General features: G+C 41.0%; 1 protein-coding gene across 1 annotated transcript; it reads left to right on the forward strand.

Annotated features, from left to right (window-relative positions):
* Window positions 1–832: 832 nt before the first annotated feature.
* On the forward strand, window positions 833–14,003 carry LOC133010177 (leucine-rich repeat-containing protein 24-like). The gene is made up of 8 exons (XM_061077648.1): window positions 833–1,274; window positions 6,086–6,269; window positions 6,450–6,536; window positions 6,652–6,843; window positions 7,009–7,177; window positions 8,911–9,173; window positions 9,419–9,991; window positions 10,733–14,003. Exons 2-8 carry the CDS (start codon window positions 6,102–6,104, stop codon window positions 11,153–11,155), a joined length of 1,875 nt encoding a protein of 624 aa, XP_060933631.1. The 5' UTR covers window positions 833–1,274; window positions 6,086–6,101; the 3' UTR covers window positions 11,156–14,003.
* The last annotated feature ends 4,400 nt before the right edge of the window (window positions 14,004–18,403 follow it).

Raw genomic sequence — 18,403 nt, forward strand, 5'->3', positions numbered from 1 at the left:
ATGGGAGGGATTCCTCTCCCAGGACTGACATAAATGTAATAGTTGCCTCTTGAAAGGAGCATATCAACAAAATAATAATTACAATAATAGTTAATCATCAGTTATAAAGTAACAATGACAATGTGAAACAATATTTGGAACTGAGCCTATAATTATAATATGTCATTTCATACATGTTTTTTTTATTATTCCAGAAAACGGTTAAATCAACCAAACAGATTTTCCTTTGTGCTATAGTTTGTCAAATGTTGACAAATGGAAATTTGGGAAAGTAAATAAAAGATTGAAAATTGCTGGAATGAAATGTATAAAAGTAAGACCAGAGTAAATGAAATTGAATGGATTATTGCACAGCGTTGTGATGGTTAACTTTAATTGTATTTGTTGTTCCACGATTGTCTCTTCCCTCTTTTCACCCACCTCTCCTGTCGTCCCCATTTCCCTCCACCCGCCCCAACCTGTCGATGCAGATCTGGTTCTGGACGTGTCTTCTCGTTGAGGGGGTTTGTTTCTCTCCGCAGTCACCAGCACCGCGTTCTGCTCATTAAGGGAAGGATCTGGCCTCTGTATAGTCTTTGAGGTCCCGTACTTCCTCCTTTTAGATAATGTGTGGATACAAATATATAAAAATGATCTAAATTTGTGTCCATAAATTGGGATGAGCATCAATGTAAATCCGGTTTAATTCACCGTGGGGATGTTCACTTGATATGAGCTGCAGGCATTTGTGTGCCAATATGGGCCTTAAATGTCTATTTTGTGCTCATGTGTTTATTGTGAATAACCCGAAGCGGAAGTGTTGTCCTTGTTGCTGCGGGTGATTCGGTGGGACTTGACGGAGGCAGACTGGATGAGAGGAGTCAGAGAGCAGCTGGATGTCGGAGTCAGGGATCAGCTGGATGTCGGAGTCAGGGAACAGCTGGATGTCGGGGTAACAAAGACACCGGAGCTGTTTCACACCGGTTCCCACTCGGTGCTGCTGAACCGACCGTCGTCCCGCTCAGCGTCTCTGTGACCGGGGCTGTGCTGCTCTCCTCTCCTCCTCCTCCTGTGTTCAGCCCGTGTTGTGTGGAGGATGCGCCGGGCCCGCGGTGCTTCGCTCCCCTTGCAAACATCCATCAGCCGCTGCTCCGCGCTCGTCTCCGACACCGAACGTAGATCGGAATAATTGTAACCGTGCTGGGCAGACATCTCCTCCATCCTCCCTCAGACATGAAGCCGTGAGGCCGCAGGGAAACGTCGCTGGGATTATTTCTCCTCGTCGGTCAGTACAGGTACGTGTGGGAGGGAGGCTGCTGCTCCGCCATACATGTTTCTACGGGCTGCTCCACTTGAGAGCTCCGATGGCCACGTTCAGTGCAGGGAGTAGCCAGGGTTCACTGCCAGGTGCGGTGGCCTCAGTCCTGCAGCACCTCATGGCTTCATTGTGCTGTATGGTCAGTCACACTGAACATGGTCACACCTGCAGGGCTGCATCTGGCCTTTAAAGGGCCCCATCCCACCCGGAACAGGTTTATAAACACCCACAGTGGTGTGAGCATCTGATAGAAGAGTCACATTTTAATGCTTAACTTCATTCATTCAAGAAGCTTGTGTTTATTTTATGTACAGATTTTCTTGAAAATGTTTTTGAATCGAAATGGATATGTTTAAACCTGCTTTTTTTGCCACCACAGTTTTGTTTTCCTTGACACTTAAGAGCTGTGATTCTCCCTGCTACAAAATTAATAAAGTACTCCCAGTTGACATGGGCGGATGTTAGGCAAGTTTAGGCTGAAATCAATCAATCAATCAGTGAATCCATTGTTATTTGTATGGCCCATAATCCTAAATCCCAGTTGTCTCATAGGGCTTAACAAGGAACAACCTCATCTGCCTTCAACCCTCAGGAAAAACTACCCAGAAAATCCTTTGAACAACATTAATGGAGACGTGTATCAATGTTTAAACAATAGACAAAGTCTGAGATAAAGGGAGCAGAAATTTAAATTCTTATGATAGATGTATTGACAACAATTACCATTGTTGTCAATACAAGTATATGTGAGTAGGGGTTGTGTTATGTGTTGTATTTCTATCAATCCTAATCCATAATCAGCCTGGAAACTGTGTGGCTGCAGTTTCTAACCTTGATCCGCAAAGATAAAGCTCAAGGACTCTATAGAAAAGAAGTCAAGTCAGTAACCTGTATTGATGAGACATTCATGAGATGCAGAGGGAGAGGAGGAAAGAGAGAAAGAGCAGATGATCCCTAATGTTGCAGCATTAATAACATCCAGTACATCTTACATTATATATGGTAAAATATACCATAAGCACTTCAGTGGATATGGTATATATATATTATATATATGAGGCGGCCCCTTCATAAGGTAAACATCTTGTCTTTTCTAATTTGACACAATCAATTTAACCTGTTATGCATTTGTAATGTTCAGCCTTTATTTCCATTTTCAGAAATATTTTTCCCATTTATATATTTTTTAATTTTATAGAACATACAGTCCATGTAACCCTCCTCATTTAACTTAAACTCCCCTATAGACAAACACATTCACTAATCACAAGCAACCTCCGGACACGCTTCATGACTTATGATCTGTAATCTCTGTGGAGATGGATATGTTTTAAACTACGTCTTCATCACTACAATGCCACCATGGGATGAATAATATGAATGTTGCATTATGGAGTCCAATTGTTCTTTGGAAAGCGATACGTATGCACTGTGACTTATTTTCTTCTAAGAGGCTTTACAGACTTGCAACTCAGAGACAGTTTCCTTCTCCGTTATAGTTGGAACCAATTACAACCTCCTTTACAAGTATTTCTTCATTACTATGTTCTGCTTCTTCACAACCATGATTTCTTTTAAACTCATTGACACATTAACGTGTCCAATTTAATAACAGTTTGGCCCAAAGTTACGCTTCACTGCTGCAACACATTTACAAGCAGTGAGTGAAGGATTCTACCTAAGTGGACATGAGGGTAAAACCAGTCCATGAATTTTCCACTGCTCTTGTCACAGCATATGAGAAACATGCAAGTAATACGTATAAACATCTAGTACTGTTATAAAATTTTCTGTCTGGCTTTTCTTTTTAATCTTAACCAGAGAACATCAGTTTATGTATTTTCTTAAATCTGTACAGAGGGAATCTCAGTGGAATAGCTCCCAGCAAAACCAACAGCATAGTAAAAACACTGAAAAGATAAAGGCAGTGTTCTCCCTCTGTTGGGATAATCTCTGATATTTTTCAACAATTTAGGGACACTACTGTCAAATATCTTATGAACAGGAGATATACCATTTATCCCAGGGTATGGCCTGCTGTCTCCACACTGTGGGAGCTGCAGATAAATGAGCTGGAAAAGTGATATTATTCAGAGGGATCACTTTGCTCTCTCCAATTCACTTTATATCCTATAAAATGGCCCAAAGTATGGCGAGCAGTTATGAGCATTACATGAAGAAGTATCCAGTATTGCCAAAACCTCACTGGACTTTAACCACTTTTTCAATTTTTAAATCCAGTATCTTAGAAAACAACGTGTATTCATTATTAAACAAACTGAGAGGATGGAGATGAAGCATCTGCAGGTTTTGGTATTACTGAATTAACAGCTTTGTGCAGTATAGCAGGCATTGATTGTTAAGTAATTATATTGCTGTGTAACAGAGTGAGAAAAGGAGATGGCATGTCTACTTAACTCAGAACTACATCCATCACCACCAGGTGCCTTGCCAGTAGACAGACTTGTCTCAAATCCAATACTAATACACAGTCTACTTACTGATGTACTGTGTAAATTTTGATTAGATTGTGTTGTCCAAAATCAAACAAAGCGGCAGGCATGCAGTTATCGGGAGGCAAGCAAAAGTTACCAGACACCTGCTCCTGTTTGCACACGTAAAACTGTAATAAACATAATCAAAATATACCTCCCTACTAGGCATATCACAAATCATTAAATACATTAATCCATCAATTCATATACCTTCCATTATTCTACAAACTGTTTATTCTAATCAATGCTGAAAATACCCATATCTCTCTAATGTTCGCCATTTTACGTGGAATCTATTGCACTTCTGTCCGTCCTGGGAGAGGGATCCCTCACATGTGGCTCTCTCTGAGGTTTCTACTTTCTCTCTACCCATTTAAAACGTTTTTTAGTAGTTTTACCTGACTCTTGTTGAGGGTTAAGGACAGAGGATGTCACACCATGTTAAAGCCTTATGAGACAAATTGTGATTTATGAATATGGGCTATACAAATCAAATTTGATTGATTGATTGATTGAATTTTTACCTATTGTGAAATTCCTTCAAGGTTCTGAGGATTCTGTTTATATTCTGGACAGACATGGACATAAACCGCAATCTGACTGGTTGGTGAAGGCAAGGCGATGATTCTAGTTTGGTATTTTCTTATAGATTACAGACTACATCATCCACATATCTGTTCTCACTCATATATGTGTTTCATCTGATACCATTCCTATGCCGTTGTAAATAAGGGATGTTTTAGTGCTGGCAGTTAGGATGGGACTGGATCTCCTATCATATTTACTTAACCAGCTTTATGTTGTTTTTGAATTTTGAATTACGAAATGAATAAAACATCATTGCCTGCTCTAAATGATGCTGTTGGTTTATGTACCTACTTTGATCAAGTGAAAACAATAATCCCCAGAGAATTTTTTTTGGGCAAACAGCAGCTGTAGCCGTCACTGAATGATGCTTTGCAAGCATCCAGCTCCAAAGGAAACACAGAAAAAACATTAAAAACGGCTTGCTACTTGTGTCAGCTTTTTGAGGCATGGATGGTTCCTATGGTGACAGTGATTCTCCGACTATGATGCTTATCAAAAAGAGCTTTGAATTAGTAGAGTTGTACAAATATCCAGGATGTAACAATGAGTATGCTGCCCTGCGATTTCCTGTGGAGTTGCTTTATACCATTCATACTATAGTCATGGAGGTATTTCTGCTCCTAAATACTAAAATCACACATCTATAATTGTTGGCACAGTACTGTGTTAAGCCAATAGCTCAGATCTGAGAGAACAATAACATCACGTTAGAGCAGGATGTGGTTGCCCACTGGTTAACAGTCTGTGTGGAGAGCGGATCATGTTGACCCAAATGCACGTTAAATGTCAAACTCCTAAAAGATTATCCCTGTTTGTGTTTTGTGTGGAGAAATGTTGGACTCTTCTGATAAAAGAAAATATAGTCTGACTGTAGACGGTCAACTGTGTCTCTATTGGAAGCCCCAACATATTGCCCGGTGCCCCCCAAAGGCTTATTCACGGCTAGACGATAGCCGATGGGCTCCGAAATTGGTCTTAAATAGACAAGCTTTACTTTACACCTTCAACCATTCAGACACACATCGATTAATTTGTTCACATTCATTCACACAGAACAGCAGTCAGGGGCAATTTGGGTTCAGTGTATTGCACTTCAGTGTGCAGGAACTGGAGGAGCCAAACCTCCAAACTTCTGGTTTATGGACAGCCAGTGTTTATCAGCCTTTGCCATTAAAGATTCATTATCATTTATCAGCTAGAATTGTTGAAAATTTATATTGTTTTAATGTACAAATGGAATAAATTCACATTATTTATCACCTCAAAACATTAAGGAGCCCCTTTCTTATATACCTCAAGCTTTAGTGAGCCTTTGAGACACAGAGCAGCATCTCTCTTTTTATAAACATCACCTGCAGCCCTCAGCTCAAGCCCTCTGAGGTTTATTCTTATTATGCTGTTTTGTAACACATGCCTGAGGGTGCCAACCTAATACAAACATGACTAATTAAATCTGTATGACCTTAAATTAATATTTAAGTGTTTATCCAAACAAGAATAAATAGAGTAGTCAAAACAATGAATGTGCTGAATAGATGTCGGGCTACAGGAGGGACTCACTGTTTCCCCCAGAGCTGCACTAGCACTTGTTTAAATGCCTTTTAACTTGGTCAATCTGTTTATTTGCTGAAAAGATCTGAGCTCAGTTGCTAATGCAGAGCGTTAATCATGACCTGTGTGTTTACTGTTCCCTCTACATCTCTAGTCCTGCTGTCGGTGTGATGGCTGTGATGTTGGTGCTTCTTCTCTCCATGCTGCTCCTGTCCACCCACACTCTGACTAATGCGTCTCCTTCCTGCCCTGTGAGCTGTCGCTGCTACAGCCTCACCGTGGAGTGTGGCTCCACCAGCCTCAGAGACATCCCCAAACACGTCCCCCCATCAACACAGGTGGGTTCACTACTGCAAGACATTAGTATTAAATCATTTGAGATTTTTTGATACCCAATCAGAAGTCATGCATTTGGAATTGTGACATCTATATCATATTTTGTAGCTCTTTTACACATTCACCAAAGCTGAACAAAAATCTCCCATCATCCCTCTTTATCTCATCTTTTCTTCAACCAGACCGTCTTCCTCCAGGACAATGTGATTGGTCAGATCCGTAGACAGGACCTTCTTCAGCTAAGGCATCTGCACTACTTGTATCTACAGGTAACACGCACACAAACATACACACACATTTACAAAAGCAGAATCAGCAGTAGAACTTGCAATAAAAAAGTTCCTGAGTAATAACTGTCACCTTCTAATGTTCCTCCGGCTCCAGAACAACACCATCTCAGCAGTGGAGCCTGGCTCCTTCCGGAACCAGGGTCAGTTGCTGGAGCTGGCTCTGAATGGGAACAGGATCCACCTGGTGACGGCTGACATGTTTAAGGGACTTGAGCATCTCCGCATTCTGTACCTGGCAGGAAATGACATCACCCGCCTACTAGACTACACCTTCCGTGGTTTACAGGTAGGAAACATTTTAGCAGATGTCTATAATGGTTGTTGTGTTTCACTTTCATGTATTAAAATGGCAAAGTCGATACATAGCTATGCAAGATGTATTCACAGTGTCCTGCTCAGTGTTCTGTATATGAACCTCTGAAGATCATGTAGTATTCTGTCCCTGTTGCAGCGTCTGCAGGAGCTCCATTTGCAGCACAACAGTATAGACATGTTAGCAGACCAGGCTCTAGCTGGCTTGACCTCTCTGGCTCTGCTGGATCTGAGCAGGAACAATCTCCATACCATCGGCCCTGCATCCCTGCGACCTCTTGTCAGCCTGCAGGTGCTGCGGATCACAGGTGAGGCCGGACATGTTATTGTACAAAGATGAAGTGGGGTCCGCAGGACTCTAAAACACATTGACTGACAGTTGTGTCGGCCGTTTTATTTTTTTTTAATTGCAAATGTATGAGAGCTGCTTCTAAACTAGCATGATAACCATCATGCTGTCACAATTTGGGGGTTAAATCAAAGCCATGTGGTTCCTAAAGAAGGAAAATTGGTTATTTCAGTACATTGAAGTCAGTTCTTGACTTCTGGGAACATTATATATAGTGGTAAAAAAGTGTAAGTTCTTTGGAATAACCTGGTTTTCTGCATTAACAGCCATGTGATCTCATACTTATAATGTGCCTCAGCCAATTTATAATAATTTTACTAAATTTTTTTAATAAAAAGGTCTGGTTGAGGTATATTTCAGTGCATACTGAAATTCATTTTGTATTATTTATACACCTCAGTGTTTAGGGTTATTGTCCTTGTTAAGGTGGCTGGTACACAAGACTGAAAAACAGGGAGTTGAATGCAATGAAGAATTTATTTAGAAACTGTAGAATAGTTGAAGATGAGTCTTTGGGCCAGGGTGTAGGGGGAGGGCTGAGGCAGAGACTTGATCCAGAGCTGGCTGAAGCAGGAGAGCCGGAGAGCCGGGCCAAGTGAATCCAGAAATCTGAGGTGGGGTGCAGAGAGGGTTCCAGATCAGGCAGGAGCGAGAGGGTCGAAGAAGTGGACCAGGGACAGGCTGTAGGCATCTTGACACTGGATTTACTACAAAAATCACCAAATACCATCAAAAAAGGTTTCAAAGAGCTGGAACTTGATTAACTGTTGAGTTGTGTCTCAGATCTGGCAGTATGGTGGTATTCTATGTAGAGGACTATTATAGAGAACAGCAAAAGAAAAAAAACGTTTTCGGACACTCAGCACTTTTTCTCTGTACCAGTTATTATGGGATTGTTTCAGGATTATGATGTTGGCCAGTGGACAATCCCACGGGAATTGTTGTTGTATTGTTTATTTTCCACTTAGTATTAATGCATTTAGGTAAAAAACAACGAGTTGAATGATGATGTTTCAGTTTGAGCGGTGATGCTCAAAAGGTCGGGCTGTTCCTTCTGCCCTCTCTCCTCTCGTCTCTCCGCTGAAAGCGCAATGCAGGATGGTTGCGCGGTTAGTGACCATTGGTACAGTACTTTTCACGATACATCGTGGGAAACAGTGAGTGCACTATAGGGTATGAAAAACTTGCAAATAGTGGAGTATATAGTGATTAGTGAGTGATACAGCCACAGAGGGGAGGGGCAGAGCCGATGGCAGTCCTGCTGCATCACCTAACTTCTACTGAGCTTTAGACTTACTCACTACTCATTTTGTTTTGCTAATTTTCCTTAATTATTTGCTATTGACAACTAAAGCTTAACCAATCCTCCTGTTCAGACCACTTGGTAAAGGTTAGACACAGATACGTTTATGTTACACTCATCCTGCCATTATTCCTTGTTCAATCATTGTATTTTTTTTCTCTCTTTCTATTCTTATTTCTAAAATATCAATGCATTCAGTGCAAGTTCCTTGTTCCTTGGGTCAGTTTAAAACCATTCATAAACTTTCTGTTGAATACAAATCACTAGACACCCTATTGACTCATTACAAAATATCTTTCTTTTGTCCTATCACCACGGCCAGTAACTAGAGCCTCTGTTTCGCCATAGAGACGTTCCAGCCTAACCTCTCATCCTCTGCTTCGCTGTAGATAACCCATGGCGCTGTGACTGTGCTCTCCACTGGTTGAGGAGCTGGATTGATGAGGCCGGGCAGCGGCTGCTCAGCTCTGCAGAGCGTCGGCTGGTCTGCATCGAGCCTCCACGTCTCTCCCACCTCAGTCTGGTGGAGGTTCCTCTCAACAGCCTGGTGTGCATCCCTCCACTGGTGCAGCTGGAGCCCAGGAGGCTAGCTGTGCGCCTGGGGGAGAGCCTTAGGGTGTCCTGCCATGCCTCTGGTTATCCTCGGCCACAGGTAGGGACACCTCATGTTAACAAGTGTAACTTCCAGCAGCACAGCACAGTGCTGGTTTGTTTCAGTATTCAAAAGTACTCCATCAGCATTTTGCTTGTCAACACCTGAAGATTACTCACACTGAATGTTAGGATGTGATGTGTGTGAATGGTCTCATTGTTTCCAAATCCTTTTCTAAGTGCAATGCTTTCGAAAACAGGTGAAAGAAGACAAGACTGATCAGTAAACTCTGAATACTCTTGCAGGTGACCTGGAGGAAGGCATCCCAGGGTAAAGTTGTGCTTTCTCCCCGAGGCCTGGTTCAGGAGCTGGGTGCTGGAGGAGGTGGAGTAGGCGGGGCAGAGGAGCGCTCAGAGGAAGGCAAGGTCAGTCTGCAGAAGACTGAAGGCGAGCGCTTTGACCCTGACACCGGCAGTGGCATGCTGTTTCTCAGTAATGTGACTGTGGCTCACGCAGGTTTCTATGAATGTGAAGCCTGGAATGCAGGGGGTGTGGCCAGGGTGACCTTTCAGCTCGCCATTAATTCATCCACTTCCTCCTCCTCGTCCTCCTCCATCTGGGCATCTTGGTCCCAAGTGTCCTCGCCATATTCCCCTGTCTGGCCCCGGCTGAGGAACCACGGCTCGGCTTTGGGTTCAGATGTGAGTCGGGAACCCCTTTACGCTCTAGGCAGCATGGCCTTCAGTGCTCTGGGAGCGGCCACTCAGACTGCCATCGCTGTGGGCATCTCCCTGCTGGCTCTGACCGCTCTGCTGCTGGTCGCCATGATCTACAGCCGACATCACCAACGCGACAAGGAGGCTGATGGAGCTGAGAAGGTGTGTGTTTGTCCGAACTCATAAATAAGAGGAACTTTGGCTTGACATACCAAACAATTGTTTTCTGACACAATACTTTGAGGAAAGTCAGTCTACTTTGCCTTGTTAACATTTAACTTAAATCTTGAATCAGAATATTAAGTTTCCCTGCCAGGAAAAGTGGCTGACAAATAACTCAAATACTGTACGTCAAATTCTAACAGATCACAATGAGAGAACAAAAATGTAACAGAATAAGAGCAAAGCATAGAAACATTAGATTAATGTTTGATTGTACTTATTATAATATGTAGGGCAACACTATACACACATCACAGCAAGTTTTTCTTCTTCATCTGTTCAGTGGGCCTGCAGCCTACTTGCTCATCGTCACGTTTTTTAGTAGTTTTTCCTTACTCTTGTTGAGTGTTAAGAAAAAATAATCTCATCATTACAACAATAGAAGTATCTTACAAAGTAATAATAATGATGATAATCTTGGAGAATCCTTGTCTTGTCACCACCAATGTAATTTGGAATAACAGTAATAATCATCATCATCATCATCATCATCATCATCATCATCATCATCATCATCATCATCATCATCATCATCATCATCATCATCATCATCATCATCATCATCATCATCATCATGAAATGAAATGAAATGTAAAGTAAACTCACACACTTTGTTGCATATGCAACCATATTATATATTGTTGTCCCCCAAAAGTGACAAAAGTTAATTTTACCCTGCAGGAGGAGAGCATCCTCTATGTGAATGACTACTCTGACGGGCCCACCACCTTCGCCCAGCTGGAGGAGTACCGTGACGAGCGCGGCCATGAGATGTACGTCCTCAACCGGGCCAAACCCGTGCTGCCTCCTGCTCTACCCACCGCTGTCTCCACCACTAACCTGGGTTGCCCCGCTCCATCGGACACCTCCAGCCACACCCTCTCCTCAGGGCCTGGCCAGATCGTGACTCCAACTCTTGCCCCCAACAAACAGCAGCAGCAGCAGCAGCAGCTGCAGCCAGAGGTTGACATACGGACCATGAGGAGAATGGCGGGGGAGGGAGGGGAGGCTGAGCCTGTGATTACATCAGAGGCTGAAGGGATGTTTCTTAACCACACAGGCCTGTTCATGGACTCTCCTATCGCATACGAGATTCACTGCTGAAGGGGGGACAGAATCCACTGCAACACAGGTTTCGTGTGTGTGTGTGAGGCAGAGGTTAACAGATGTGCTCATTCCTCTGGAAGGATTTACTTTCTTCAAGACTCATTCACAGTAGTGGACTCTCATTGGAGACATGGCAGAGCTCACAATCTGGTTTAAATCAATTATAGTACTGAGACCTCCAGTGGACATTGTGTGAACTTGCATGCCAAAACATCAGTGGTAATGGCCAGTCAAAGGACCTGTAGACAAAGTTAAGTGGAGCCAGGTATATACTGAGCCGCACATCACTGAACTGAACTGTCCTGTACAGGAACATCCTGGTCAGCATTTATTTATCAGAGCTCCTTTCATTGCAGAACCTTTCACTGTCATTGATGCTCAGGAGTTGACATCTGTCCTCTTAAGACTTCACACAAAGCTCATTAGTTATTTGCAGGGTGAGTTTAATAAAGGGGGAAGCCATGAAATCTTTCGGTACATGAGCATGTGGGAACCCTTGTTTATTTTGTAAATGTTGTTTATGTCTTTATTTATTTTGAAAACATTATAGTGATTGTGGGACTGCCGAATTTTTTTACTATTTATTTCAAAATATCATATCATTTTTTTATCGTCTTTTCGTCATATGCTTCTTATCAATGTCTGATCCAGTTCCAGACACCAACAGCGAACCTCCGCTTTCTCTCTCACAAAGTGACATCATCCTTAGGCTACTCTGTCTCTCCGTGGGTTAGCTGGTCCTGATCCTAACATTGCTAATTCTGGGTATTGTGTCATGAAGCAGGTTACTAAGCTAATCGTGTGCAACATCCACAGTTCAAGATCAGTGTATTTAATATGAGATAACATGAATCTGTTCATACTATGGGGAAATAAGCCTTGTCGTGATGTAACCAATACAGAATATCCTGTGTTGGATATAAACAATGAAGGTACAGTAGAATAAGATGCTATGAAAAGAAATATACTTTAATGTTAAAAATTAGTCTTATACAATTTTGGGGATTACTAACAGATGAATAAATGGTAAGCAACAGGATATGTATTCTAGTCTCACAGGATGAATAAACTAGTAAGAAATTCACCTCAAAAGAGAACCACAATCCACAGGGGGTCTGCATGAATACGGGCTTAAAGAACAGAAAATTTGTTTTTAATAAGTGTGTGGATGTGTTTTTCCAATTAAAAGGCTCATGTTTTATTCAAATGACTAAAAGGTTAAATGTTCTTATTCTCTTCAGAGATAAAATTATTGATTTTAGAATTAAGTGCCAAATCGCCGCTTTGATTTTAGTAGGTTTAAATGTTGATATTGAAAGAACTGTGTGTGGGATATAGCCTTTTTATTGCATAGACACTTTAACATAAGTTCATGTACAAAAACAGAGTTTAGATTGTGTCGTCCTCCAATTAGGAGTAAACAGGTGAACTTTTTTGTAAAGAAGACAATAATGAGACTCAAAGAGGAAAAAACACCACTAAGACAGATATTAAAGGTAATTTAGCAGTTGGCCGCACTTTTGAAAGACAAGTGTAAACATGAAAGATAGAAAAGGACAGGTCGACAGAGGAGCACAAGTAGAGGATGACAAAAAAATAGAAAAAACCCTCTGTGGAGAAAGCTCTCCAGGATGAAGGCGGACATGATGTTTCATTCAAGAAACGTCGTCATGACCTGCGCCTCTGAGGATTTGCCACAAGATGTGAACCACTGCTACATCAACCTCATCTGTCAACAAACAGATGCAGCTGCAGTCCAAAGAAACGCACAAAAAGAGTTGTGGAAAGACCTATTAAGGACTCATGACACTAACATCTACCTCTATCAAAATGAACAAATAAACGAAGGAGTGAAGGAAAGTGTAGAGAAAAAAGGAGCAGCTTGTGCCACGAAGCCACCACCTCGTCTGTCTAACTTGGTTCTGCTCGCGCGTACGACTCCAATGGAACCGGCAAAGTGTTTGTTATTGATGGTTTCACTGCTGACAGAAACAACAGGATGAATGCAGAGGTTTACAGCAGCTTTCTCATTATCATTTACAAATTCAGCAAAATGCAGCAAAGCTCAAGTATGTCATCGTCCAGAAGCAACAGTCTGAAACATACAGCCGAAAATCCCAAAGAACTTTTCAGAGTGGAATATCCTCGACTAGCTGAGTCAGACTGCGTTCCACTTACTGAAGTTGACACTAAAAACAAAGACACCTCACAAGAAGGTGAAGAGCTGAAGAACACTCGATGGGTCTGTCCAATTACTTTTTATTCACCAAACCTTGGCACTATGTGTTTGAAGGTGTGTATCTCTCACACAGTTCTTTCTATGTTGATGTATATAGGGTTTCGATATGAAAACGAAATCATCTACAATCTTTATTCAATAGTGTGGTCTTTCAGTTTGAGACAATTACTTTGTGTCACATTCAGATTCTGTGAAGCTTTCCCTCAGAACACCTCTCTCTCAATCAGCCCAAGCTCATATACGCAAATTAGCTAAGCTTTCTGCTCAGAACCGTTTGTACTCAAATATACTGTTTATTGCATAAATGTGCTGTGCTTCAGTTTCCAACCAATAGAATACCGCAATGTTGCCCAATTATAGAGTATCATCATCACTGTCCCCAGTGAGGGTGCATTTGCTTTCCCGTTGTCAGCAACCTTATGGTCGGTTACTGTTTAACCAGGTTCGGCGCATCGCCCACCAGCATGAAAGTCAAGGACCTCATTTGTTTTCATGAATCACAGTTAGGTGAAATTTAACAGACTGCTCATGACTAAGTGTCTAAAGTCTGGTTGGAGTCAGTCCATTTCTTTCCAGTTGTACAAATAAACTCTTTGTCCATCTAAATGTCTTCAAAAATAATTAAAGATTGTTTTTGTGTTTTTTTTTCTTCAGTTGAACCCTTTGTTCAGTCATTCTCTTTGTCGTCACAATGTTTTTTTGTCAACAATGAAATTAGAGAAGATCCACCCACCAGATTGTACACCTCTCTTTCTATATTATGTTTTTCTATCATATTAAGACGATGTTATCGCCGAGTGGCCCAAAACTATATTCCTGTGTGAAAGACTTTTCTCCTTGAAATATTTATCTCTTAAAAGGGCTATGTGTGTTTTGCTATTGCTATAGCCAACGTTAGCATTAGTAGCTGTAAGAGAGAGCTGTCTACAGTATGGGAAGCAACTGTAACTCTTGTTTTGCTTCTTGTTCTATTCACATGTGAGGGATCCCTCTCCCAGGGTGGACAGAGGTGCAGTAGATGCTTGTAACTGAACACATCAAAAAAATTACAATATTTACAACATTGATTAGAAGAAACAGATTTTAACATAATGGAAGGTGTCAATGTTTAAAGTATTTATACATAAGAAAAATAGCCATACGCCGACAAAGATGTCAAGAGTTTTGGTGATAAGAGCTGACGCTGTTGCCAATGTGCTGTTAACAAAAACATGTGATCTCTGCACTGGAATTAATACGTAAAATTAATTTTTCAAGTTTAAAGTTTTATTTGTCATATGCAGTTAACACAGGGTCAACATAACAATGAAAGGTGTTGGAGAAGAGTAAACTGGTCAGCTCAGAAGTGCAATAGTTAAATTAAAATTAAATTTTAAATAAAAGCAAGGTAAAAAGGTCTCTGCCTGCTGCACCACGCCTCACCTGATTCCTGAGGAGAATTTGTTGCTGTTGTGAACTCGTCTGAGCAGAGAACCACCCGCTCTGGAAAGTCAAGACTCAATTCTCTTGTGAGCCTCCGCACGGCTTATGTGAGTGTAAAATGCAAAATCATTTGTGCTTGGTACATGACTTCAAAGTATATTGAGTTGTAGTTGTGATTAAAGTTTAAGCCTTTGGTAAACCTCTTAAACCATGACAAAACTTGGAATACAGCCTTGTGAGACTGAGAGACACATTTCTCTGAGAGAAACATGGTTGATAAACCTGGCAGCCATCAACCAAAACTCTTCACAGGGAGTGGGGGCAGTAAGTCTTTAGATATCTTCAAGCCTCAGTGGGGAATAGACTTTTGAAAGCTGCAGGGGATGCAACATCTGTGACATGCTTATGTCACAGTGACCTTGACCTTTGACCACCAAATTCAATTCAGGTCATCATTGAGTCTAAGTGAATGTTTGTGCCACATGGAATGATAATCCCTTTGGGCATTCCATATATATTGTTTTCAAAACAACACACGTGTGACCTTCCTGCGGCCATTGCTTCTCTCTGTTGAGTGCAAAGTGGTTAGAACCTGTGATTTGCAGTTTGTTCTTCTCCAACATTAATATCTTCCCCACCCATATGCCCACAAATAGTGGTTCATGTGGATATTTTCAGCAGGATAGACTGTGGTAATATTCGTCTTTACAGGTTTCTGTCAAACAATACAAATTTGTCCTAACAAACACCAAACAAGTGAGGTTCCTTAAATCGCTGCATGGGCATCCTGTGTGACACAGCATATACCAGCCAATTACTTGTCCTCAAAGCACTAAATGATCACAAACGCAAATACATCTCTGATCGACTTGTTTGTAACGAACCATCCAGACCCCTCAGGTCATCTGGGACAAATTCATAAATAAATATAAAACTATCAGTTAATTTAGATCAGGGCTTAAAACAATTTTGTTTGCTCCTAGAGTCTTATTTTTTATGTATTTCCATGTCTCTATAAAGTACTTTGAATTCCCTTGTCTCTGCTCAGTACTGGACGGTGAAACTTGCCTTGACTTGTATTTGTATAACTCTTGGTTAAGGCTGGAACGTGCTTCTTCAATGCATGTTCAGGTAAATTTGTATGTTTTTTTTTCCATTCTTGCATTTATAATTTGAATAGGTAACAGGTCTTTAGTTGGCTCAACTTGGATAAGTGAAAAAGCAAAGTTTCCTGGGTCAATGACTGGAGCAAGGTTTGTTAACAGGCAGACGAGGCAAAATACCAAAGGGGCAAAAGCAGGTACAAATCTAAAGATGCAGACTTTGGAACAATCACACTAAGTTAGAAGGAGCAGGCAGAGGCGATATATATATATATATATATATGGGGACAGCTGCTTCACATTGAGAGAGGACTGAATGAATAGATGATTTATATGTAGCCAGAAAATGACATGGTCGATTCCTGGATAATTATTAAATGTGGGAGCCTGATTTGCACATCATCCCATTGCTGACTCTTTGTACATATTTATTTTTCGGTCACCTGGTATGACTCCTAACCTTGACATTATGTTGTTGTCAGTATCATTCTCCTGTATCGTGTTCTGTTCTATCTTCAGCCAGGTCGTTTATTGAAGTTACTCTGTATGATAAATGAGTCAAGGCTGAGCTTTTTAAGTTCACAGACCTGCAACATTAGCTGTTATTTACCCAAAGTGGAGTTACCCAGATGTGTGAATGAATGAAGCTTTACTTGAATAATTCACCCTTTTATGTAAATAATTGAGTACATTTTATAATTGTTTTACAATCATAGTTTCTATAGGAAATGCTAAAAACAAATGACAATAACACTAAAGTAACTTATAAATAAAAACAAGGGCCATAGAGTCCCCTTACAAAACCACATTTAAATTCACAAATTCCAGAATTTTATTTGGATCTGCACGAAATTTCACTCACTCACTCGTCAGTCCCCTTAATGCTGCTTTTTGCATCAGGAGCGATGTATTATTTTCTGTGAAATCCATGAAAATGTTGAAACCTTGCCCCATATTAATGAAAACGTGAGAACAAAATCTTGTCCCCTGATTCAAAATTGAATGGGTTACATGGCAGCCTTCCAACAAAAGCAACTCTCGTGTTAATCGTCCAGTATTACTGTATATATGATCTTTCTAAAAATCAGACAGACGTACAAAACATGCAGAAGAAAATAACCTGATGGAGACAATAAAATAAAGGCCCCAGATTTAAGTCTTTCCTGCACACTTCCATGAGTCACATGGGAAAAGTTCTGTATGGCAGAGAGGTTTTCTAGCAGATTAATATAAGGAAAGAACCTTTTTTATCAATAAATCAATCAAATGTTATTTGTAAAGCTCATATTCACAAATCACAATTTGTCTCATAGGGCTTTAACAAGATTTCACATCCTCTGCCGTTAACCTTCAACAAGAGTAACGAAAAATTAGCAAAAGAACTATTAACAGGTGAAAAAAATAGAAGCTTCAGACACAGCCACATGTAAGGGATGCCTCTCCCAGGAAAAAAGTTCAATAGATGCTGCGTGTAACTGAACACAACAAAATTAACATTTTTACAGAATTTATTAGAAGAATTTTTTTTAACATAATGGAAGGTGTGTCAATGTTTACAGTGTCAGATAGAAATGAAGGGAGCAGCAACGATAATTGAAATGTTGGAGTTATTGCCAGTAATGGTAGAATATTTGAGTAGACGTATTGTATATCAAGTAGTTTTGTTGTAATCATCCCAAACACATTTTTTTCTCTAAACCTACAAAAAAGTATTGTAGCCGAAACCAACCTGAACTCAACCAAACTGCAACTGGAAACTGAAATTGACCATGAGCTCTTCTCCATCACACTTCCTGAGGTCTTGAAAGCTAGGAAGTGACGTTCATTCAGCATGGTGGCAGATGTTTGGTACGCTCCCTGGTGTATGGCATAATATAAGTGTCCATTGCAAAGATATGCTGATTCTTTTTATCAAAAATGCCTCAGGTGAATAAAAAATTGGCAAAAAAAGACACTTAGGGAAACATTGTATTTTTCATATGGGTGCAAAAAGCTGAATAGTGGTCGTGATGGTGATGCAGAGTTCTGTGATGAGTAATTATCGCTCAGTAAAGACCAGGCAGATTTCATCTGACCAGCTTCTGTACCAAAGCACAGAAACGGTCAAATGTATTTGGGTCTGCTGTGGCAGCTCGACAGCGTCCCAGCCGCGAGACTCTCACTGGGTGTAGTAGTGCTCTTACAGTATGTAGTACAAGTGCAACATGAGAACTTATGAAGCTGTGAATGCATCTTATCAAGTAAAGTGCTTGTATGGTGGCAGGAAAAGGCCGAATAGACTGACAGGGTTCCAAAACAACCTGAGCTGCTCAGGTTAAAGTCTCTGTTTGTTCCTGTTGACAGTGCTGTGGTCTTGTCCTCATGCGCATGCTTCTGTCTCTTATCTCCCTCCAACCCCTTATCTCTCCCCCTGTTTGCCACTCTCTCTGCCTCCCACTGGCTCTCGTTAACCTGTCCATGTCTATATAACATGCCTAGCTG

This window comes from Limanda limanda, chromosome 9 (genome assembly GCF_963576545.1).
Source record: "Limanda limanda chromosome 9, fLimLim1.1, whole genome shotgun sequence".
NCBI classification, from domain to species: Eukaryota; Metazoa; Chordata; class Actinopteri; order Pleuronectiformes; family Pleuronectidae; genus Limanda; species Limanda limanda.